This window comes from Triticum urartu, chromosome 1 (genome assembly GCF_003073215.2).
Source record: "Triticum urartu cultivar G1812 chromosome 1, Tu2.1, whole genome shotgun sequence".
In the NCBI taxonomy this organism is placed as follows: domain Eukaryota; kingdom Viridiplantae; phylum Streptophyta; class Magnoliopsida; order Poales; family Poaceae; genus Triticum; species Triticum urartu.
In genome coordinates, this window is record NC_053022.1 from 99,161,096 (window position 1) to 99,186,258 (window position 25,163).

General features: G+C 51.8%; 1 protein-coding gene across 1 annotated transcript in view; it reads left to right on the forward strand.

Annotated features, from left to right (window-relative positions):
• Positions 1-2,995: 2,995 nt before the first annotated feature.
• Positions 2,996-25,163, forward strand: part of LOC125532750 (xaa-Pro dipeptidase-like) — a 31,713-nt gene continuing 9,545 nt past the window's right edge. Inside the window, exons 1-2 of the mRNA XM_048696684.1 lie at positions 2,996-3,930; positions 21,892-22,388. Coding sequence (XP_048552641.1) covers positions 2,996-3,930; positions 21,892-22,388 — 1,432 coding nt within the window. The remainder of the gene's footprint in view (positions 3,931-21,891; positions 22,389-25,163) is intronic.

The following is a 25,163-nucleotide window of genomic DNA, read 5'->3' on the forward strand; positions in this document are numbered from 1 at the left end:
TTATGGGCAGCATGCACGCAACGATCAAGCACCGCTTCCATCATTTTCAACGAAGCCACAACTTCTTTGAACTTCCATAATTCCATTTCCCAGCAAAGCCACAAATTCTTTGAAGAATCCCAGCCTACTATTGCACGCATGCACACATAAGCCTCTTGCATTAATATTAAGCCCAACCAAAGCACTTCTTGCATCACATATGAGCCACTATTTCTTAAGCAAATTTTCAATATATCCCATGTATCATGCAGCCTCCAAAGCACTTCCCCTCTTCCATGTGAGGAGTCCTTTTAATTAGCTCACGTCATACAATGTTGTTAAACATATATAAATTAGTGAAAATAATGTGATTGAAGCTATGTGGGATTATTCAACATGAAATATCCAAAGACATTAATACTGTAGAGTGGGCTCTATTTTTTGTACGTTGATGAAGCCATGTGCACGCGGCCCAGCCGCAAGAGCAACGGCCCAGGCCCAATCCTGATCTAATTACAGGTTGAAGACCATATACAAATAAAGTGCAACTCGAATTTGTTCACAAAAATTAGCTGTCGCAGTTGGTCATCACGTTCCTCCCATTGCAGGCTAGCGGAAAGAAGGTCATTGGTTCGAATCTCCATCCCACTAATTATTTTAGCCTTTTTTAGGGAAAAATAAACCTGGCGTGGACATGCGCAGGGGACGTAGGAAGCCCATACACGTGCAGCGACGGACAAAGGGAGCCCAAGTGGCCACGAGCGTGGTCCAGATGTGAACTTTTTAACGCACATGCCAAGTATATAAAGCAAAACAGAATTTTAGTACCACCTCGTTTATATTACGATTTTGTCTATACGAATCATAAAAGCGTATTACAACTGGGCGAAAGCGTATTGTGACGGTGAACCCACAGAGTCAATCCGTACTTTATTATTAAAAAACTAGCAAAAATGTCCGTGCGTTGCAACGGGAGAAACAAATCCTTACACTTCCCTACTGACCCATCTGCATTACCATTTCTTTCCCTTCGCCGTCATTGTTCATGGTGGTCTTGTTGTGCGCATATTCATAACAAACATGATCAATCCCAAGGCGATGAGCTTGATCATCATACTCGAACATGATGTTTCAACAGCCCCTTCCCGTGCCGACTTGTAATTTTGCGAACTTATAATAATGGTGAGTTATTTTCTCAACTGCACTTGGTGCATGCACCATCACCACACCCATGCTCCCTAGCACAACGCATGTGTTTTGCAACGGTGAAAACACTGGTTCATATGATCCACAATTGGTCTGGTCAAGGAACTGCCCCGGTACACAGTTAATATCAAATTTAAGGATAATATGGTCTAACATTAAATGTAAGTTTATGAATAAGTTTAGGTTCAGACATTTCATGAAGCATCTCAAAGAAATCTAGTAAGTGTGAATTAATTGTCTCAAAATAATTTTGTACCTGACTAAACATATATTTACGATATCAAAACAAAATATGGAACATCATTTGAATCAATTTTAATTCAGAGTACAAATTTTAGAATAAATATTAGGTAAATCTTTTTAACTTTATAGTTGATCTCCAGTCAGTTGCATGACACATTTTGTACATGAATATGAATAAATATGGTTATGATATCAAAAGAATATATGGGACATCGTTTGGATCAAAAGCAAAATAGCAATTCAAAAAATAAAGAATCTTTTTAATTGACCTAAAATATTAGGTAAATCTTACACATAGGTGACAACCTGAATTCAATGGACTTCCATCTTTCTTCAGACTTCACACCGCCTACCCCAAATTCATCACCTTCGTTCCTGCTCATGAATAATTATTTCCTTCCTTGCTCTTTTATTACGTGACCTCGCGCCTCTTTAAATCCAAATTCATCACATTTGTTCCTGCTCATGGATAATTATTTTCTTCCGTGCTTGGATTAAATCTCGTTGAATTAGCCAATGGCAGGGCGCCCCCCAACACTCCTCCTCATGCATTAATTCCTTCCTGACTCATTTTGTGGCCTCCCTTCCTTAAATCTCGTTTAATTAGCCCACGAATCAAGGCCTTCCGTTCCTGACTAATTCCTTCCTGGAAGGTAATTATGTGTTTCCATACACCTCATATTGCTCCTGAGCCAGCTTGTTACCTAGGCCACTTGCGGACATATTTAAACAGAAGTGATTCAATATATGTGGGCGAGGTGGGATTATTTACCTTTTTATGCTATCTCGCATATGTATAAATATAAATATATATATATATATTCCCTCTTTAATAAGACACATCGGTGGTTTGGCCCCGTGGCTAGAGATTGCAACCCCAAAGGTGTTGGTCGTGTGTTCAACTCTTGTGCGTGCCATTTTGCCATTAATTTTTTTCTTTTTCCAGCAGCTGCGTGTGGCCTGTGGAAAAAAAACAGTTAACATGAGGTGGTACTAATTGTTAAGAAAACCAAGCGAAGATAAATAACCAAGCGAAGAGGTATTGCGTGGAAGGTTGTGAGTTCAAATCCTATCGCAAGCATGTATTTTTTATCTCCCTGCGTTGCACTGAAGATGGGCCAACGTACAGCCAGAAGGCCCAAGTGTTTTTTCCTCCCTGAGTTGCAAGCTGGGCCTTTTTTCCTCCCTGCGTTGCAAGCTGGGCCACATACAGAGGACCAAGTTTTAATCATACCGGCAGGATCATAATGTTTTTGACCTACAAGAATAGTACCACCTCAAATAAGTTTTAAAATTCAAAGTGAAAGTGTAAAATAACGGGAAGAAGCGCATTGTGACGGTGAACCCACGGAGTCAATTCATGCTTTATTTATTATTAATTACTACTACTAGGAAGAGATAAATAAATTAAAAGAGAGGAGAGATAAGTTGGGATTAAAAAAAGTCCTAGGCTTATGAACCAAACAAACAAGGCCTATCTATTCGGGCCGGGCGCCGCGTCTTGTAACACCCAGCCCAATCTCGATCGCCGACGTACCACTTGGACGTGCAGGCCCAGGCGTGCAAGATGAGCGAGTCGTCCCACTCCCTCGCTCCACCCGGGGCGTCCATGGCGGAGGTGCACGCCGGCAACCGGGAGCGCCTCGCGGCCGCGCTCCGCGCCCACCTCACCGCCGCCGGCCGCCCTCTCAGCGGCATCGTCCTTCTCCAGGGCGGCGAGGAGCAGACCCGTTACTGCACCGACCACGTCCCGCTCTTCAGGCAGGAGAGCTACTTCGCGTATCTCTTCGGGGTGCGGGAGCCAGGGTTCTACGGCGCCGTCGACATTGCTTCCGGACACTCCATCTTGTTCGCTCCAAGGTTGTCACCGGACGACGCTATTTGGAACGGCAAACCCAAAAAATTGCCGCACTTCAAGGACATGTACAAGGTCGATTCTGCCTTTCATGTCGACGAGCTTGCGCAGGTTCTCCGATGTGAATTCAGTGAGCATGGCCATGGAGAGCCGCTTCTCTTCCTCTTGCACGGAAGGAACACCGACAGCGGGAACTACTCAAGGCCTGCCAGTTTCGAGGGGATGGACAAGTTCGACACCGATTTAACCACGCTCCATCCCATCTTGACTGAATGTCGTGTTACCAAATCTGACATGGAGCTTGCCCTCATTCAGCATGCCAACGATGTCAGCTCAGAAGCACACGTTGAGGTCATGAGGCGGATCAAGCCAGGCATGACGGAAAATCAGTTGGAGAGCATCTTTCGTTTTCATGCATCCATGCACGAAGGCTGCCAACGTTGCGCCTACACATGCATATGCGCCACTGGACAGAACAGTTCCATTCTTCATTATGGACAAAATGATGGGGCGGTGAACGATGAGTACAACTTCTATGCCTTTGACATCACATGTTCATACCCTACCAATGGGAAATTCACAAGAGACCAGGCAGTTGTGTACAACGCCGCCCTCAAGGCTCATAATGACGTGATATCGCGTATGCGGCCTGGTGTCGGTGTACAAAACTAAGGGCACATTTTTGTACCCCTTTTTCTATGCACAGACAGTCAGAGTCGCGCCCGTGACCACACCAAGCAGAGCAAGGGAGGTAAGCCAAGATAAGATTGAAGCCCAAGACGAAGCAAAGCAACGACAAGGACCAAGGCCACAAAGATCAGATGGGCAAAGCACGTTTCCCCGGCAAGGACTCTTGCCGGGGCAGCTCGCCCACGCCAGCCGAGCGAGCCACCCTCGAGCCCACCAACACTCGGCAAATGTATTGGACAGGGCTCGGGAGTCACCTCTGTGGTGGCATGCAGGTCTTCGTGAAGACAAAGAATAGTTAAGATCAAATGAGGATAGGAAGGCAGCCTTCCTCACCGAAGAATCCCACAAGACCCCCGGCGAGATCCTTGCCGGGGACGCCTACACGCCACTGCAAGACCCTCGCCGGGCCACCCGGCAAGGCCCTCGCCAAGCGCACCAGCAGGGCCACCGTCAGGCCCGCACCAGCCAAGTCTCCACCGCCGTTCGCATGCAGCTGCCGACCCAATCAGCTGGGCAGGCACCTGCGTGGCGACATGCAACCCTTCGTGGAGGCTCCACCACCGCACCACCTCAGCTACCTGCCTACCTACATGGCACCGCATGCATCGCTGGCCAGGGCACGTGTCGAAGCTTGGAGGAGCGGCAACGGACGGGACGGGCCTCGCCCCCGCCCCCGATAAAGTGGAGGGACACCTAAGCCTCGCATTTAATGCGCTTTGTCCTGTAATAGCAGGATAACCTCGCAACACTGTTGCCTTTCCACCTCCTGCCTGCCACTGTGGTGACCCCTTTTTCTATAAAAGGAGGCCCAAGGCGACGAGGGGAGGGATTCGGGCTTTTTGAGCTCGTTACACCCCGTAGCTAGTTCAAGAACTCAGAATACATCCACAAAAGTAGGACTAGGGTTTTACGCATCCTCGCGGACCGAACCTGGATAAACGAACCGCGTGCTCTCTGTTAGACCCGCTCTTCTCTCAACCCCGCGCCCCGCAACCGCAGTAGGGATTCTTGTGATCCCATAGGTGTCGTTTCCCACCGACATCTTTGACGCGCCAGGTAGGGGGCGCGTTTGTGAGAATCTGGTCTAGTAGTTAGCCTAGCGGTTCTTCGTCGCCATGGCCCCTAAGAAGATGACGGCCACAGCGATCGGCTCGTTGGGGGCCGAACGGCCCGTGCCGGCGCGGACGAGCAGCGGACCGGTCGCGGACAGGACTCGGGCCGGAGCCTGGTGAGCAGCGTCGTTCGTGCACCAGACGATCGGCCCCACGCCGCCGGATCCAAAGACGAAGCTGGGCCCCCTGCCGGCGGCGCGGGGCCCTCCGGGGGTGTCGTTGCGCCGACTCCGGGCGGTGCGGCGACCTCCAGGACGCATACACCGGCGACCACCGCGCGTTCTTCCCATGGTGTACACGCCGAACAGCGTCACCACGTTGGTGACCCTGGGCACCGCCGTGGGAAGAGCCCTGTGCGTTGTCAGCAAGGCGAAGGAGTTCAACACGCTCGCCGAAGCACTGGTGAAAACGGCACGCAGCCGCTGGGTCGTGATAGAGCTCCTTCTAACATAGTTAGAAGTCGAAGTGTGCCACGATCCACTCAGCTGTCACCGCCACCCACGCGGGCGGAAGCCTTGGCACGCGCGCAGCTGCTCCTCGACTTCCCTCCTGCTGCGGAGAAGCTCGATGAGTGTAGGGCCACCATCCGGAGCCTCGTCGCCATCGCGAACAAAGACGATCCGCGACCGGCGGGGCCCTCGGGTCGGCACTCCACCGAACCGCCGCCTGCTGGCGCTGGGAGGACCCGGGGAGCTGCGGCCACGGTGCACTCTCCTCCTCCTCGCCAGCCGTCGCGGGCGTCGGCCTGTCGCGGCGACGCTGGTGATAACATCTCCATAGCGTCGTCCGACCTACGGACCCTCCGCGACCAGCGCCAGGTCCTTCGGGAGCGAACTCACGAAGACGCTCGAACCACCGTCGAGCGCCGGCGCGAGGCGCGCCGCAAGTCGGACAAGCGGGCGGGACCCACTACGGACCACCCGGCACCGGGGGCCCCGGTGGCCTACCTTACGAGGTGGGCTGCCCGGCTTTTACCCGTGAGCTGAGGCAGTTCCAGTGGCCGTCCCACCGCACGTTCAAGCCCGACGTCGGCGAGAAGTACACCGGCAAGACCCATCTGTCTGAGTTTCTCAGCATCTACACCATCGCGATGTAGGCTACTGGGGCTCACGACGACAAGGTGCTTGCCAACTACTTCCCGCTGGCGCTCAAGCCCAATGTGATGTCTTGGTTGATGCACTTGCCGGCGGACTCCATTTCTTCCTGGTCAGATCTGTGCCATGAGTTCATTGGCACCTTCACGGGAGGCCACCAAGCTCATGGCCAGGCCAGTGATCTGCATATCATTCCCCAGAAGGAAGGGGAGACCCTGCGCAAGTACATCCAGAGATTCAGCCGGGTGTAGTACAACATCCCCGACGTTCATCCCGCCACTGTGATTAGCGCGTTCCATTAGAACATGCGCAATCGCAAGATGCGCAAGGAGCTGGCGATGACCAAGGTTAAAGATGTGGCCGAGCTCTATGTTCTGGCCGACAGGTGCGCCCGGGCTGAAGAGGGAAGGAAGTACCTTGGCGAAAACGCCGGCGCGGAAACTGACTCGACTGAGGAGGACGCCGCCGCCCCGACGGAGAAGGGCCGGCGTCGCAACAGGAAGTGCAAAGGCAAGGCTGTGCTTGCCGTTGAGGGATCTGACGATACCGGTACCAGCAAGAAGGTCAAGGCAGACACCCCCGGTAAGGAGATTGCCGGGTGCGTCGCCTGCCGGGCCTTGGCGGCTACCGACAAGCCAGGAAGCTCCAGCAAGCAATACTGCAAGATCCACCGCACCAAGGGCCACGATCTCCAGAACTGCCGGCAAGTCGAGCTGCTTGCTGAGAAGCAAAAGGCTGAGTACAAAAGGCGGGACAAGGAGAAGGACCAGGATGGTGCCGAGGGATCCGGCAAGAAGCGCGGCGACCAAGGAGGCCGCCCCAGCAGGGACAAACAGCAAGAAAGACCCGCCCGGGGCCGCGATAAGAAACAAGAAGACGATGATCACGACGAGGACGACGAGTCTGGTGAGCAAGGGTTCCAGAAGGCTACAGAGGCCATGTGCGTCGATGGAGGCGCCTCGCTACACACCTCTCACCGCCAGCTCAAGCTGTGGGCGTGAGAGGTCGCAGCGACAGAGCCGTCGTTCGACGCTCAGAAGCCACTAAAGTGGTCCAGCACGCCCCTCATCTTTGATGCCGAGGACCACCCCGATTGCACTACCACGGTCGGGTGTTTGCCGTTGTTTGTTTCGCCAACAATACGCAACCTCAGGGTGAACAAGATGTTGGTTGACGGCGGGGCCGGCCTGAACTTGTTCTCGCCTGTCGTGATCAAAAAGTTGCAAATCCCTGACGGAGACCTCGAGGAAATGGGCACGTTTCAGGGGGTCAATCCGGGGAGAAGCCAGCCAAAGTGAAAGGTCACACTGCCTGTGACATTTGGAGGAGAGTTGAACTTCCGGACGGAGAGGATCGTCTTCGACGTGGCCGAGATCCCCTTGCCCTACAACGGGATCCTCGGCCGCCCGGCATTAGCTAAGTTCATGGCGGCATCACACTATGCCTACAACATGCTAAAGATGCCCGGGCCGTTGACCGTCATCTCCGTCCCCTCCGACAAGAAGGACGCGCTGATCTGCGCCGACCAACTATACCGGGAAGCAGTTGCAGCAGCTGCCGTCGAGGCACCTGCTCCTGCCGCCGAAGGCCCGGGAGGAAAAAAAGAGCCCGACAAGACCTCTCGCACCCACTCCGGCAAGCGCACCTCTTCGGGGTGTTGTGCTACCGTTGAGGACGTGCCAGAGAGCTCTGCCGACAAGAACAAGAGGTCTACCGAACCCCGATCCAGAATCTAGTCGACGCCAACGTTTTCCTCCTCCGACTCAGGTATACCGAACCCCGATCCAGAATCTAGCAGCTGCTGCCTGGATAGCGGAGTCGATCCAACCTTCCCAGTCGGAAGCTGGCCGAGGTCTGGTGCAAATTTGAGCCTTGCTCCGGGCGGCGGGAGAACAGAATATGGTTGTATCTCAGTCGCGGAATAGGATCCATAGTAGGTCCGTGGTTGCGGACACAGTTCAGTCGGCCCATAGCCCAAGATCGCCCCCGAGGCGTGAGGGACGTGGAGATCGACGAGATCAGTACAGGAACCATGAGCAGTATGATCACCGAGTTGATCGTGATGATCGTCGTCGAGTGCCCACTCCTCCCCCAAGGAGTGGGTCGTACGTGCCTCGACAACATGAAGACAGACGCCCTCACAGTGTTGGGCGAGGTATTCCAGTCGACCCCAGGGAGCCAGGCTTTGATGCGAGATCTATTCTCGTTCAGGGTTTGGTCGACAGAAACAGGGCTCACCGAGAAGGCCATGACGGGGGTCCGCAAACCAGCAACAGAGCGCATGTCTTAGGTCCAGAGTGCTTTAGCAGAGCTATCAGAGCTGCAGTGATTCCCCCCAACTTCAGGTTGGCGACTGGAGTCAGTAAGTTCACTGGTGAGTCTAAGCCTGACACTTGGCTTGAAGACTACCGAGTGGCTGTCCAGATTGGTGGCGGCAATGATGAAGTGGCCATGAAACACCTTCCTCTGATGTTGGAGGGCTCGGCTAGAGCATGGCTGAATCAGTTGACGCCTGGCAGTATTTATACTTGGGAAGATGTCACCCGGGTGTTTGTCAGAACATTCGAGGGCACTTGCAAACGGCCGACAGGTTTGACAGAATTACAGTGTTGTTTTCAGAAACCGAATGAAACTTTGAGGGATTATATCCAGAGATGGATCACCCTACACCACACGGTAGAGGATGTGTCAGATCATCAGGAAATTTGTGCCTTTAAGGAAGGTGTCAGGTATCGGGAGTTGAATATGAAATTCGGCCGGACAGGAAATATGACTCTGGCTCGGATGATGGAAATTGCCACCAAGTACGCCAATGGTGAAGAAGAAGAACGACTCCGGAGTGGCAAGCACAAAGCAGTCGCCCACGAAGCCGGAGGAGGAAACTCCGGTCGGAAACAAAAGCGCAAGGCCGAGCCAGCTGCTCCTGGTGAAGCCTTGGCTGTGGTTCAAGCAAAGTTCAAGGGGAAGCCCAAGGGGTCGTGGAACCCCAAGAAAGTAAAAGATCAAGATGGAAATGACGTGTTGGATTTGTCGTGCCACATCCACACCAAAAAAGATGAAGAGGGTAATTTCATTTACCCGAAGCACACCACTCGGCAGTGTCGGCTCCTAATCCAGCAATTCCGAGAGAAACAGCCCAAGGAAAAGGAGAAGGAAGCAGACAAGGCTGAGGATGAGGAAGGGGATGATGATGGTTATCCCCATGTGAATTCCACTCTGATGATTTTTACTGACGTTGAGAGCAAAAGTCGATTGAAAGTCATCAACAGAGAAGTGAACATGGTCGCTCCGGTGACACCCAGTTACCTAAAGTGGTCATAGACCGCCATTACATTCGACCAGTCTGATCATCCAGCACACATAGCCACCCCCGGGAGGCAAGCACTGGTGGTCGACCCGGTGATCGAAGGCACTCGACTGACAAAGGTCCTGATGGACGGTGGCAGTGGCCTGAACATACTGTATGCAGAGACATTGAAGGGAATGGGCATTCCGATGTCCAGACTCAGTGAAAGCAATATGAGTTTCCATGGGGTCATTCCAGGCAAGAAGGTTGCATCCCTCGGTCAGACTGCTCTCGACGTGATTTTTGGTGATTCTAAAAATTACCGCAAAGAAAAGTTGACATTTGAAGTTGTGGATTTCCAGAGTGCTTATCATGCCATTCTGGGCAGGCCAGCTTATGCACGTTTTATGGCTTGACCATGTTACGTGTACCTCAAATTGAAGATGCCTGGTCCCAAAGGGGTGATCACTATCTTTGGTAATCGGAAGAAGGCAGAAGAGTGCTTCCAGAAGGGCTCAAAGATCGCCGATGCTCAGATGGCCGTGGTAGAATTGCAAGAATACCAGAAAAATGCAGATCCGAGTGATTTGTTGCGATCCAAGAAGCAAGCCACGGATTCAGCATTCCAGTCGTCTGGCGAAACGAAGTCGATTCACATTCACCCGACAGACCCCAATGCTGCTCTGACTCACATCTCAACCACACTCGACTCCAAATAGGAAGAAGCGCTCATCCAGTTCCTTCGTGAGAACTGGGACATCTTTGCATGGAAGCCTTCTGACATGCCGGGTGTTCCCAGGGGACTGGCTGAGCATCGTTTGCGAGTCGACCCAAAAGTGAAACCAGTCAAAGAACATCTTCGGCGGTCTGCTGTACAGAAGAGAAAGGCAATCGGTGAAGAGGTGGCTCGGCTTTTGGCAGCTAAGTTTATCCAAGAGATTTACCACTCCGAGTGGTTAGCCAATGTTGTCATGGTCCCAAAGAAGGACGACTCACTTTGCATGTGCATTGATTTCAAGCATATCAATCGGGCCTGCCCAAAAGATCACTTTCCTCTCCCTCGCATCGACCAGATAGTCGACTCGACTGTAGGGTGCGAGCGTTTGTCCTTTTTGGACGCCTACTCCGGGTACCACCAGATCCGTCTGTACGGACCCGACGAGATAAAGACAGCTTTTATCACCCCGTTTGGGTGCTTCTGTTATGTCACAATGCCATTCGGTTTGAAGAACGCTGGAGCCACATTCATGCGGATGATTCAGAAGTGCCTGCTCACTCAGATCAGTCGGAATGTGGAAGCATACATGGATGACATTGTGGTCAAGTCACGTAAAGGTTCTGACCTACTGACTGACCTTGCTGAAACCTTTGCCAGCCTCAGAAGGTATGATATCAAGCTCAATCCATCAAAGTGCATGTTTGAAGTTCCGGGCGGAAAATTACTTGGTTTCCTCGTTTCCGAACAAGGAATTGATGCTAACCCAGAGAAAGTGGGTGCTATACTCCGAATGAAATGCCCTGTGCGTGTGCATGATGTCCAGAAGCTTACTGGTTGCTTGGCCGCCCTAAGTCGATTCATTTCTCGCCTCGGTGAAAAGGCGCTGCCTCTTTACCAACTGATGAAGAAATCAGATAAGTTTGAGTGGACCCCAGAAGCTGATGCAGCATTTGCAGAGCTAAAAGCCCTACTTTCCACCCAGCCGGTGCTTGCTGCTCCAATCAGCAAAGAGCCTTTACTGCTTTATATAGCAGCCACTGGACAAGTTGTCAGTACAGTACTTATGGTCGAGCGGGAAGAAGAAGGAAAAGCTTATAAAGTTCAGTGCCCGGTTTATTATATTTCTGAAGTCCTGACTCCGTCAAAGCAGAGATATCCGCACTATCAGAAGCTTGTCTATGGGATTTACATGACCACGAAGAAGGTTGCACACTATTTCTCTGATCACTCTGTTACAGTCGTCAGCGATGCTCCATTGTCAGAGATTCTGCACAACAGAGATGCAACTGGTCGAGTGGAAAAATGGGTGATTGAACTCCTTCCCTTGGATATCAAGTTTGAGGCAAAGAAAGCTATCAAGTCCCAAGAAATAGTAGATTTCCTCACCGAGTGGATCGAACAGCAACTACCGACTCAAGTTCACTCGGAGCACTGGACCATGTTCTTTGACGGATCCAAAATGCTGAATGGTTCTGGTGCTAGGGTAGTACTGGTATCCCCCCGAGGAGACAGGCTCAGATATGTCCCCCAGATTCACTTTGATTCCTCCAACAATGAAGCAGAATATGAAGCACTCCTATATGGGTTGCGCATGGCCATCTCACTCGGTGTCCGTCGCCTCATGGTCTATGGCGACTCAGATTTGGTAGTCAATCAAGTGATGAAGGAGTGAGACGTCAGAAGCCCAGCCATGACTGGTTACTGCAACGCGGTGAGGAAGCTGGAAAAGATGTTTGAGGGGTTAGAGCTCCATCACATTCCCCGACTGAAAAATCAAGCAGCCGATGGCTTGGCAAAGATAGGTTCCAAGAGAGAAGCCATTCCCAGCAATGTGTTTTTGGAGCATATTCACACGCCGACAGTTCAGGAAGATCCTTTTACTGAAGAGCCCCCGCAGCCTAAGAGCGCCACAGATCCGACTAAAGTTGAGGTCCCAGCCGTGGTCGACCTGATCATGGAGGTTCTGGCCATTACTCCCGACTGGACAGTGCCCTACATTGCGTACATCCTCAGGAAAGAACTCCCATAGGATGAGGAAGAGGCTCGACAGATCATCCGTCGATCCAAGGCCTTTACTATGATAAGAGGACAATTGTTCAGGGAAAGCGTGACTGGAGTCGGTCCGAAATGCATAACACCAGAAGAAGGTCGAATGATCCTCAATGACATCCACTCGGGGACCTGTGGTCACCATGCGTCCTCTCGGGCCATCGTGGCTAAAGCATACCGAGCTGGATTCTATTGGCCACGAGCAAATGAAATGGCGAAGATATAGTCGACAGATATGAAGGATGCCAGTTTTACTCCGACATGTCTCACAAGCCAGCGTCAACCCTGAAGACCATCCCCCTCATTTGGCCCTTTGCTGTTTGGGGACTGGATATGGTTGGACCACTGAGAACTGGCAGGAGCGGCTTCACTCATGTGCTCGTTGCAGTTGACAAGTTTACCAAATGGATCGAAGCTAAACCTATCAAGAACCTTGAGGCCAGCACCGCTGTCAGTTTTATCAGAGAATTGACATTCATATATGGAGTCCCACACAGCATCATCACGGACAACGGGTCGAACTTCGATTCTGATGAGTTTAGAGCTTTCTGCGCTTCTCAAGGCACACAAGTCGACTATGCTTCAGTCGCTCACCCGCAGTCGAACGGACAAGCAGAAAGAGCCAATGGCCTAATTCTCAAAGGACTGAAACCCCGACTGATGCGTGATCTCAAACACGCAGTAGGCGCTTGGGTTGATGAACTCCCGTCAGTTCTGTGGGGTTTAAGGACAACTCCTAATCAGTCGACCGGACGAACTCCTTTCTTCTTAGTCTATGGAGCCGAAGCTGTTCTGCCAAGTGACCTACTCCACAACGCACCCCAAGTCGAGCTCTTCTCCGAAGAGGAAGCAGAGCAGGACCGGCAAGATTCAGTCGATCTCTTAGAGGAGGAAAGAGAGATGGCCTTGATCCGTTCGACCATTTATCAGCAAGACTTGCGTCGATTCCATGCCAGAAATGTGAGCGGTCGAGCCTTTCAAGAAGGAGACCTGGTTCTTCGAGTGGATCAACAGAAACCACACAAGCTCGTCCCGGCTTGGGAAGGCCCCTTCATCATCACCAAAGTTCTTCACAATGGAGCGTACCATCTTTACAGTGTTGAGCATTAGAAAGACGAGCCACGGGCTTGGACACGGGCTTGGAACGCGGAGCTGCTCCGCCCCTTTTATACTTAAGCACTCGTTCGAATAAAATGTAATAAGAAACACCTTTGTAATTTGTTTATCAAAGACAAGAGCTTACGGTCCTCTCATACCGATTGTTGTTTCTTATTTACTTCTGAAATCCCCCAGTGGGTGGGCTTAGTCGCGAATCCGTTTCGCCTAAGTTCGAAAAAAATCCTACCGAGTGGAGAGCAATCCTCCCACTCGGGGGCTTAGCTGCAGTCCAGTACTCGCCTAAGTTCTCTCACTAGGAGACTTAGCTGTCCAGTACTCGCCTAAGTTTGAAAAAATCCTACCGAGTGGAGAGCAATCCTCCCACTCGGTTAGCTGCAGTCCAGTACTCGCCTAAGTTCTCTCACTCGGAGACTTAGCTGCAGTCCAGTACTCGCCTAAGTTTGAAAAAATCCTACCGAGTGGAGAGCAATCCTCCCACTCGGGGGCTTAGCTGCAGTCCAGTACTCGCCTAAGTTCTCTCACTCGGAGGCTTAGCTGCAGTCCAGTACTCGCCTAAGTTTGAAAAAATCCTACCGAGTGGAGAGCAATCCTCCCACTCGGGGGCTTAGCTGCAGTCCAGTACTCGCCTAAGTCTCTCACTCGAGACTTAGCTGCAGTCAGTACTCGCCTAAGTTGTAAAAATCCTACCGAGTGGAGAGCAATCCTCCCACTCGGGGGCTTAGCTGCAGTCCAGTACTCGCCTAAGTTCTCCACTCGAGACTTAGCTGCAGTCATACTCGCCTAAGTTTGAAAAATCCTACCGAGTGGAGAGCAATCCTCCCACTCGGGGGCTTAGCTGCAGTCTAGTACTGGCCTAAGTTCTCTCACTCGGAGACTTAGCTGTAGTCCGATACTCGCCTAAGTTTGAAAAAATCCTACCGAGTGGAGAGCAATCCTCCCACTCGAGGGGCTTAGCTGCAGTCCAGTACTCGCCTAAGTTCTCTCACTCGGAGGCTTAGCTGCAGTCCAATACTCGCCTAAGTTTGAAAAAATCCTACCGAGTGGAGAGCAATCCTCCCACTCTGGGGCTTAGATGCAGTCCAATACTCGCCTAAGTTCGAAACATATCCCTATCCGCAAGGACGACGAGGTGCAGGTCGACTGCAACCTTCTCTTTCGGACTCCAACGCAAAGACTATTCCGAGCAGTGAACAAAGTCCATTCGAAGGCAAAATGCAAGCACATTCGGAGATAAACCAAATTCGGATAAATTCTAAAGTTCCAAGCAGCAAATCCAAAGTATTCGGGCATCAAGCCCGAAGGAGTTTAACGGTTACAGCAGTCACTTGGCTTTCCGAGGAAAATTTAAAGCAGATTCAAGTCTCATAAGTTTGTTCACTCGGCAGGAGGAGGGCTGGCAGGCTCGACGAATGCGTCCAGGTCGATCCCATCAGTGGTCCGAGTAGCGGTTGCGATGAAAGTCTCCATGAAGGATTGGAAGTCATGCTTTTTGGTGTTAGCAACTTTGATCGCAGCCATCTTGTCTTCACGAGCCTCCTTGTAATGGACTCACACCAAGGACAGCACCACGTCAGCACCACACCGGGCGGAGGACTTCTTCCATTCTTACACTCGGTCAGGGATCTCGTTCAGTCGAGCCATCAGGGATTCCAGGTCATTTTGAAGCGTCGCCCTTGGCCAAAGCGTTGAGTCGATTCGGGAGACTACCTCCTTCAGGCGCACGAGGTAGCTTGTGGCGCTGGCGATACGGGACTCCAGTCGGAGCACGTTCATTGCAGTTTCCTCGCAAACTGGAGAAGCGATAGGGTCCATACCCGTCTCGACCTTTCCAGTTTCCTCGTCGAAGTCTTGGCAGAATTCTGCAGCCAAAAATTAGTGAGTCGACTGAGCAGGATCCGATCGCAAGCATCAACACAGTCGGTTTAAAAGAAATACCTTCCAGCATGAGATAGAGCTTCTTGGCAAGAGTCCTCAGATAAGCTTCCGTGTCATTCCTCTTGCGGATTGCGGACTCCAGCTTTTCACTCAGGGCAACCTTGTCCTTCTTCAGACTAGTCACTTCACGGTTAGCTTCATTGAGGCAAGATTTCAGTTTGTTCACCTCCCCTTCCAGCGTTCCGACTGAAGCAAGCTTCTGGTCCGCGAGAGCAGTTTTATCTTGGTCTGCTTTTTGCGCGGCGGCGAGGTCCAAGTCCTTCTTCTCCAGAGCCAACTTCATTTTCTCTGCAAAAGAAGCAATCGAATCAAACAAGAAGATCAAAGAAATATATTGAAAGTCAGTCGACAGCCAGTTACCTTCCATACCAGCAGCTTCGTCTTGAGCTTTCTTCAGATTCTGCTGGGCTAATTCCAAGTCGAGGTTGAGTTGCCTCTGCTTCTCCTCAAGTTCAGCAAACTTGGAAATAAGAGTACAAGACTTCTGCAGGAGGCAAAAGACGGGTCAGTCGATAAGATCAAAGGTTGTTTACTTCCGAGTGAATAAAACCTAAAGAAGTTCGCTTAGACCCCAGCCGACTGCACACAGTCGACTGCGGTCTCGGGGGCTACACCCCGCGGGTGCACTTGGCGTGCCCCCGCTGATTAAGACCCAACTCGACCGGTCCGCCCGGACCAAGTTAAAAAAAACTTTTCAGACCATAGTCGACTATCAGCAGTCGACCGCGGTCTCGGGGACTACACCCAGTGGGTGCACTTGGCGTGCCCCCACCGGTTCAGATCCTACTCGACTGGTCCGCCTGAGTCGAGTGGAAGAAAAGAAAAAGAAAGGAAGATAGAACTCAAACCCCAGTCGACTGCCAGTAGTCGACCGCGGTCTCGGGGACTACACCCAGTGGGTGCACTTAGCGTGCCCCCACCGGTTCAGATCCCACTCGCCCAGACCGAGTAGAAGAATGCAAATATCAAAGACAACAAAACACCCAGTGGGTGCTCTGATTTGACGCAAACAACAGGAGATTGTGTAGAAGAAATTTTTTCGGGTAGCATATCCTCATAGAACAAGAGCAGTCGGAAAGTCTACTTACCTGGACATTGGCCCGAAGAGCAGCGCTGGCGTCATAGGTAGCCTGGCTATTCTCATGCACCGTCTTCACCCGCTCCATCATCACGTCAGCCTGTCGGATGGCTTCCACAGCCGCTTCCGACTGGTTGTCCGGGACGATGTAGCTGGTGAAAAAGAGAGAAGACGACCCAGGTGTGTCAGCTTGGAGCTCCGTGGCGTGGAGTTGGACGACTAAAGGAATCACCGGTGTAATCGACGGTGCGGGGTGCTCACTCGACAAGGGTGCAGCGAAGGTTACAGAGGCCCTGCCCGCGTCTTCAGGTTGACGGACGGGTGTTGTTGTTGTTGGCCCTTGCCGAGACATCTTGCCAGCTGCTACCTTCTTGCTCTTCCTGGGCTTAAGAGCCACATCTTCATCGTCATCTGGAAGATCGATGACGTTGGGTGGAGCTGCAAGACAGATCATTCGACCCCAAGTGAACCACTAGAATGCAATCGACCAAGGAATCAAGAACAAGATCATAAGAGTTTCTACCTGGGTTAGAGGTAACCACGTCTTCCATCTCCTCGTCTCGGTACTGGAGAGAAGAGGTTCCTAACGTAGCAGCACTACAAAGACCCGCATCCAGTCGGTTATGTTCTGTTACTTGAGTCAACGAAAAGAACAAGTCAGATGATTACCCGGAGATAGTAGGGACAGTCACTTTGATCCTGGGCAAAGCCTTTGGCAGTTTGGAGGAGGTGGCTTTCGGTGCTTTCGGTGCTGGAGGCGGCACAACTTTGGGCTGCTTCGGAGCCTTCTCAATCGGCGTTGGGGAAGACATCCTGGGACACTTCGAAGATTGCCCAATCGGCGCGGCCACCAGGCCCGGAGCGCTCGCCGGGTCGTGAGCGTGTTTGGATCTCCTCTCCCTGCGAGGAGGCGAGTCGACCTCTTCGTCATCAGTCGATTCGTCACTCTCCTCGTCCTCCTCGGCATCCAAGTACCCTTTGCCGCTCCAAGTGACCTGCTCCACAACGCACTCACCCTCCCTTGGCTGCGGCTCGGTCTCATTCCCCGGGAGCCGTGCCGACTTGTGGGGGATCAGTCCCCCCCTCCACCAGGTCGTCGAGGTCGTCCTGGCTGATCGTCGAGCGGATCCAGTCGCCCTGGATCTAGCCCGGCGGCAGGCCGGATCTCGACAAGGATCCGCCCCGGCTGGTCCGCTTGCCCTTTGCTTTCGCGGTCGCCTTCTTCGCCCGCTCCAGCGCCCCCGTCTTCTCTTTCCCCATGGCGACGGATCGAGTTCGAGCGAGGGTCCGGCGACGAGAGCAGAAGCGAGCGTGGCGGAGAGGTCGGAGGAAGAAGAAAAGAGAATGGGAGCGCATGGGGCAGAGGCCTGGTCCGGTGCCTTTTATAAGGTCATTCCCCAAGTGACTGACTGGTGGACCCAGACGATCTAAACAAATCCCACAACTGTCGCGCGTGCAGTACGTGGTGAAAAAGGTGGCGCGAAGATCAAGGAGACTTGCCTAATCCGCCCCGATTACCACGGTCTCGCCCGTCCGGCGCGCTTCCCAAAATTCGAATCCCGCGGAGAGCAGAGCAACTTGCTAGACTGTAAACGTCCTCTACATTATCATTCGGAATTCTACCGTGAAAATTCACTCGACAAAAACCAAGAATGGACCAAGGCGACTGAAAAAGGAGTTGACGTCGTCTCCTCAGTTCATTGTTCCAGAACAAGATATGCTCATAGCACAAAGAATGAGTCGGAAGTGTTCCCAACTCCTTCCTCACTCAAACCCTGATTCATTCGGGGGCTAATGATGAAGCTATGTACCTAGGGTAGGGTCATGGATCTGTCCAACATACCCTCCCCAAGGGCATCTCTACAAAGAATCAGAAGCAGTCGAAGAGAAACCATCATCCACTCGACCATGAAGATGTGTTCACTCGACCACCTTGAAGACACTCGACCACCAGAAGATGAGAAGCCCTTCACTCCGCAACGGTCTGGGTTTAAGTCATAGCTTTATGGACATTTATAGCACTTTACTTCGGACATTACCAGTAACGCTCCTCCTTTATGAACATTGAACCCTGTGTGAAAAGAGGGGAGCTGGGGTCCTAGCGCACTCTATATAAGCTACCCCCCTCCTCTGGGACAAGGGTTCGCACTTTCTGTAATTCACATGCATATATCCAGTCGACCGCCTCCGGGCTCCGAGACGTAGGGCTGTTACTTCCTCCGAGAAGGGCCTGAACTCATAAAACTCGTGTGTACAACTCCTCCATAGCTAGGATCTTGCCTCTACATTCCTACCCCCCTATTCTACTGTCAGTCTTAGAACCACGACAGGGGCTACAAGAGCAAAGATCCACCCGCGGCAAGCCAAGGTTGCCGGGGGCTGCATATTCAGATAAGTTCTCTATCCCTTATCATGTGTTTCGTTATGAACTGAGGTATGTGAAACCTCGTTTTATCCTTAGGCTACCGTGCCCCCCTCATTCCGGATCCTAGGACTCGTTTCCTGGGACCGAATTGGTCGTAGTCGCAGCAGCAAGGAAATGAAACGAAGAGCCTAAGCCCACCTCATCCCTGCCTCCGCCAAGGGCGTGAGAAAGGTCGAGCGAAGTGGGGGGACGGCAAGGCCTGTTGCCGGGCGGGAAAACGTTTACCTTAAAGGTAACAAGGATTTATTCCTTGTCGTGGGTTTTACCTGCGAACGGAAAACCCAGCAAACATCCCTTTTTCATTAAAAAAACATACCGTACATGTACAGTTCATACGAAATGAAAAACATGAACAAAGGGATTACAAGTTCTAAAGTTAACAAAGGCCCGAAGGCTTACAAGACTAAAAAGAGATAAGATGCCCGTAATACCTTTCTTGTCTCTCTCCTCAGGAAATGGAACAAGAAAGCAGAAGGGCAAAAGGGGCGCCTAGGCGAGCTACGAGTGGCATAAGACACCAAGAGGACATCTTGGTGGCCGTCCAAGGGCTGGATGGTGATGGCGGCGTTGGAGGCAGAGCTCGAAGACGAGGCGGCAGGACGTCGGTACGCGACGAAGGCGTCGGTGCCCGCGTACTCCGACTTGACGGCCTTGCCGCCCGCCCTCTTCCTCTTCCGCAGCCTCCCAACGCTAGCCGCCCAAGGAGACGACCCCAATAAGTTGAAGGAGCCGGCGACACGGATGATGGGGTCGCCAGTGCCGCTCAGAGCGGCGCCCGACGCCTAATCGGACCCGTCATCCTGCCACCCGCTAGCCTCGTCGTCGCTGCCGCTATCCTCCTCGCCGCTCTCGCTCGAGGAGGAATCTTCATCGTCGGAAGAGCTCTCCACACAGCACCTTACGCGAGTCCCGAAGTGCCCGAAGATCTTGACAGAGAGGAGGCCACCCTCCATTAGTTTGAAATGGAGAGTGAGCCCATCCGTCAAGCTGTGGAGGCAAGCGAAGGTTTTCCACCCTCGGTGGAGATACATGACGTGAGGGGTGGGGAACTCGACGTCGGCCCATGTGCCGCTGTTCCCGCAGCCCCTCATATGCAACCGCAACGCCTGCGGCGGATCCAGCTCCATCTCCCGCGCGAATGGAGTTGGGAGGCGAAGGCGGCGGCGCGGTGGCTGGCGCAGCCTGACGAAGAATTCGCAGGGGTTGCCTCCTGCATGGCCCTCCATCGGAGGAGGAGCTGCTGGCGGAGGAGAGGCTGATCTACCGCCCCATCCTCCCCTTCCCCGAGCACCGTGACCTCTGCCCCGGCCTCGCCCACGGCGTCGCCCCCTCCCCCTTCCCCTCGCGGCCGACTCTGCCAACACGGGCTCAGGGGGAAGAGAGGCGCGTTGTCAAGCGGCGACCCTCGCCGCCATCGTCGAAGGACCAGGATTCCCTTTCTCCATGGTGGATGAAAGGAAGGAGCGGAAGTGAAGAGAGGTAGAAGATAGAAGAATGCGGGATGCCATCCCCCTTCACCCTTTTTATAAAGGAACGGGGTTGGGGCTCGGCCGCCCCGCTCGGCCAATCAAGACACGAGAGGTGCAGGGAACCAAGACCGACCCGCCGCCCCAACCAGTGACGGCTCGGTTTCCCGCCTCCACCGTTTGCCACCCCGAGCGCATGAAAGACACGTGGCAGACGTGCATATCCTAGGGGACGGGTGAGGCGATCACTCGCCACCCCGTAATCAAGGGAGTGGACACCTTGAAGACTCATTCAGTAAATGAGCCGTGCCTCCACGCCTCCCTCCCTTTACAGGGAAGGCGCGAGCCGCCCCTTTACTGCAATGTGACGCATGCGTGTGAAAACCGCTCTACGCATGCCGCCTACGTCATGCATGCCCCTCCACCCCGCGCCGCGCGTGCGGGTCGTGGGAGGCACAACGCGCGAAAAAATTTACCGCGATAAAAACCGCCCCGCCTGCCCACGCACCGTCTTGGGCCTGACCCAACATACGTGTCGCGCTTATGTGTGGCTCAGGCCCGGGGGCTCCTATCGGTGTACAAAACTAGGGGCACATTTTTGTACCCCTTTTCCTGTGCACGGGCAGTCAGAGCCGCGCCCGTGACCACACAAGCAGAGCAAGGGAGGTAAGCCAAGGTAAGATTGAAGCCTAAGACGAAGCAAAAGCAACGACAAGGACCAAGGCCACAAAGATCAGATGGGCAAAGCAGGTTTCCCCGGCAAGGACCCTTGCCGGGGCAGCTCGCCCATGCCAGCCGAGCGAGCCACCCTCGAGCCCACCAACACTTGGCAAATGCACTGGCCAGGGCTCGGGAGGCACCTCTGTGGTGGCATGCAGATCTTCGTGAAGACAAAGAATAGTTAAGATCAAATGAGGATAGGAAGGCAACCTTCCTCATTGAAGAATCCCACAAGACCCCCGGCGAGGTCCTTGCTGGGGACGCCTACACGCCACGGCAAGACCCTTGCCGGGTGGCCCTCGCCAAGGGCACCAGTAGGGCCACCATCAGGCCCGCACCAGCCAAGTCTCCGCCGCTGTTCGCATGCAGCTGCTGACCCAACCATCTGGGCACGCACCTGCGTGGCGACATGCAACCCTTCATGGAGGCTCCAGCACCGCGCCACCTCAGCTGCCTGCTTACCTACATGGCACCGCATGCATCGCTAGCCAGGGCGCGTGTCGAAGCTTGGAGGAGCGGAAACGGATGGGACGGGCCTCGCCCCCGCCCCTGATAAAGTGGAGGGACACCTAAGCCTCGCATTTAATGCGCTTTGTCCTGTAATACCAGGATAACCTCGCAACACTGTTGCCTTTCCACCTCCTGTCTGCCACTGTGGCGACCCCTTTTTCTATAAAAGGAGACCCAAGGCGACGAGGGGAGGGATTCGAAATTTTTGAGCTCGTTACACCCCGTAGCTAGTTCAAGAACTCAGGATACATCCACCAAAGCAGGACTAGGGTTTTACGCATCCTCGCGGCCCGAACCTGGATAAACGAACCGCGTGCTCTCTGTTAGACCCGCTCTTCTCTCAACCCCGCGCCCCACAACCGCAGTAGGGATTCTTGTGATCCCATAGGTGTCATTTCCCACCGACACCTGGGGTGAAATGGATCGGCATGCACAAGCTGGCAGAGCGGAGAATACTCGAGTCTTTAGAGAAAGAAGATATTATCCATGGTGATATTGATGACATGATGGACAGAAGGTTGGGTGCTGTCTTCATGCCTCATGGTCTTGGGCACTTGCTTGGAATCGACGCGCATGATCCCGGAGGCTACCCCGAGGGTTTAGAGAGGCCGGAGGAGCCGGGATTGAGATCCTTGCGCACCACAAGAGGGCTTAAAGAAGGCATGGTTATTACGGTCGAGCCGGGATGTTACTTCATTGACGCTTTGCTGAGGCAGGCCGGGAATGATCCAATTTGCTTAGAGTTCTTCAACTGGGAAAAGATACAAATGTACAGAAGCTTTGGTGGTGTTCGCATTGAAAGTAATGTGTACATGACGGCACAAGGATGCACGAACCTCACGAACTGCCCTCGAGAGATCTGCGAAATAGAAGCGGTAATGGCTGGCGCAGCATGGCATTCACGTGATTCCTGTTCCACTGCGACAATAACAGAGAATGGCCTTCCCAGGTCCTAAGCACTTCAATTCGTCATGCCCTTGTGAGAAAAAAGATAACAATAATAATTTTATGAAATATAGGGTACTTTTTTTGCCGAATAAATATAGGGTACTTTGATAAACAGAGAGCCTCTCACAAGTTGTTGGCTGGTTTGGGATTTTTATTACTCCATCTATATTGAAATACTTGTAGTTGGGGGAAACAATACAGAGGGAGTATAATATAGGATAGACTAAGATTCGTTCTAACTTGTCTTATACTCAAAGAATATTATGTACTTCTATATATATGCCCACGAGGCTCGAGTAATACAATAAACAATTCCAAGCTATCATGTATACATCCTCTTCTAGCTTTATCATGTATGCATCCTCTTCAAACTTTTCAGTTAGAAAAGTTTTTCATCTGCCATATATCGTAGTCAAAATATGTAGCTGTTAGCAGTTCTCTCCACTCTCCCACGCACTGCATGCATCTACCCACGATCCCATGCACGTACTAGAGTTGCTCTCTCTCTCTCTCTCTCTCTCTCTCTCTCTCTCTATTGTACTGGCGCTCCGCGCGCCTATTGTACTGGCACCCCGCGCCTATATATTCTTGGCAATGGCAATGGCAGCACCTAAGTGCTTTGCTCTTCCTCTCCACCGATCCACATGGTATCAGACGTTGGTTTTCTCCTTCGTCGCTGAACCACTCTTCCGCTGCCTCTCCAACTCCCCAGAACCGCCATGGCATCTCCCACTCCCCCACCTCCTCCTCCTCTCGGCAGCGGCCCTGGAACCGGTGACGCCCCGTGATACGTCCATTTTGCATCATGCTTTTATATCAATATTTATTGCATTATGGGCTGTTATTACACATTATGTCACAATACTTATGCCTATTCTCTCTTATTTTACAAGGTTTACATAAAGAGGGAGAATGCCGACAGCTGGGATTCTGGGCTGGAAAAGGAGCAAATATTAGAGACCTATTCTGCATAGCTCCAAAAGTCCTAAAACTTCACGGAAGATGTTTTCCAAATATATAAAAAATACTAAGAGCAAGAACTTCACCAGGGGGGCCACACCCTGCCCACGAGGGTGGGGGGCGCGCCCCCTACCTCGTGGCCCCCCCTGGTGGCCCTCCGGTGGCCATCTTCTGCTATATGGAGTCTTTCGATGGGAAAAAATCATAAGCCATCTTCTTAGACGAAACTCCGCCTCCACGAGGCGGAACCTTGGTGGAACCAATCTAGGGCTCTGGCCAAGCTGTTCTGCCGACGAAACTTCCCTCCCGGAGGGGGAAATCATCGCCATCATCATCACCAACGCTCCTCTCATCGGGAGAGGGAAATCTCCATCAACATCTTCATCAGCACCATCTCATCTCAAAACCCTAGTTCATCTCTTGTATCCAATTCTTGTCTCCAAGTCCGGGATTGGTGCTAGTAGGTTGCTAGTAGTGTTAATTACTCCTTGTAGTTGATGCTAGTTGGTTTAATTGGTGGAAGATCATATGTTCAGATCCTATATGCATATTAATACCCCTCTGATTATGAACATGTTTATGCTTTGTGAGTAGTTACTTTTGTTCCTGAGGACATGGGAGAAGTCTTGCTATTAGTAGTCATGTGAATTTGGTATTCGTTCGATATTTTGATGAGATGTATGTTGTCTCTCCTCTAGTGGTGTTATGTGAACGTCGACTACATGACACTTCACCATTATTTGGGCCTAGAGGAAGGCATTGGGAAGTAATAAGTAGATGATGGGTTGCTAGAGTGACAGAAGCTTAAACCCTAGTTTATGCGTTGCTTCATAAGGGGCTGATTTGGATCCATATGTTTCATGCTATGGTTAGGTTTACCTTAATACTTTTGTTGTAGTTGCGGATGCTTGCAATAGAGGTTAATCATAAGTGGGATGCTTTTCCAAGTAAGGGCAACACTCGAGCACCGGTCCACCCACATACCAAATTATCAAAGTACCGAATGCGAATCATATGAACGCGATGAAAACTAGCTTGACGATATTCCCATGTGTCCTCGGGAGCGCTTTACATCATATAAGAGTTTGTCCAGGCTTATCCTTTTCTACAAAAAGGATTGGGCCACCTTTCTGCACCTTATTTACTTTTGTTACTTGTTGCTCGTTACAAATTATCTTATCACAAAACTATCTGTTACCACTTAATTCAGTACTTGCAGAGAATACCTTGCTGGAAACCGCTTATCATTTCCTTCTGCTCCTCGTTGGGTTTGACATTCTTACTTATCGAAAGGACTATCTTAGATCCCCTATACTTGTGGGTCATCAAGACTCTTTTTTGGTGCCGTTTCCGGGGAGTGAAGCGCCTTTGGTAGGTGGAATTTGGTAAGGAAAAATTTATATAGTGCGCTGAAATTTACCGTCACTTTTTACCATGGAAGGTAATCCTTTGAGGGGCTTGTTCGGGGTATCTTCACCCCGACCAGTAGAGCAAAGAGTTGCTCCTCAACCTACTGAACCTACTGAAAATGAAAATGAAAATGAAAATGAAAAATGCTTGCTTTGAAGTTCAAACTGCTAGCTAATCCTTTTTTAGGAGATGGAACAAAACATCCTGATGAACATTTGATATATGTGGATGAAGTTTGTGGATTATTTAAGCTTGCAGGTGTACCCGGAGATGTTGTTAAGAAGAATATCTTCCCTTTATCTTTGAGGGGAGATGCATCGACATGGTATAGGCTATGTGATGATATGATGTCTTGGAATT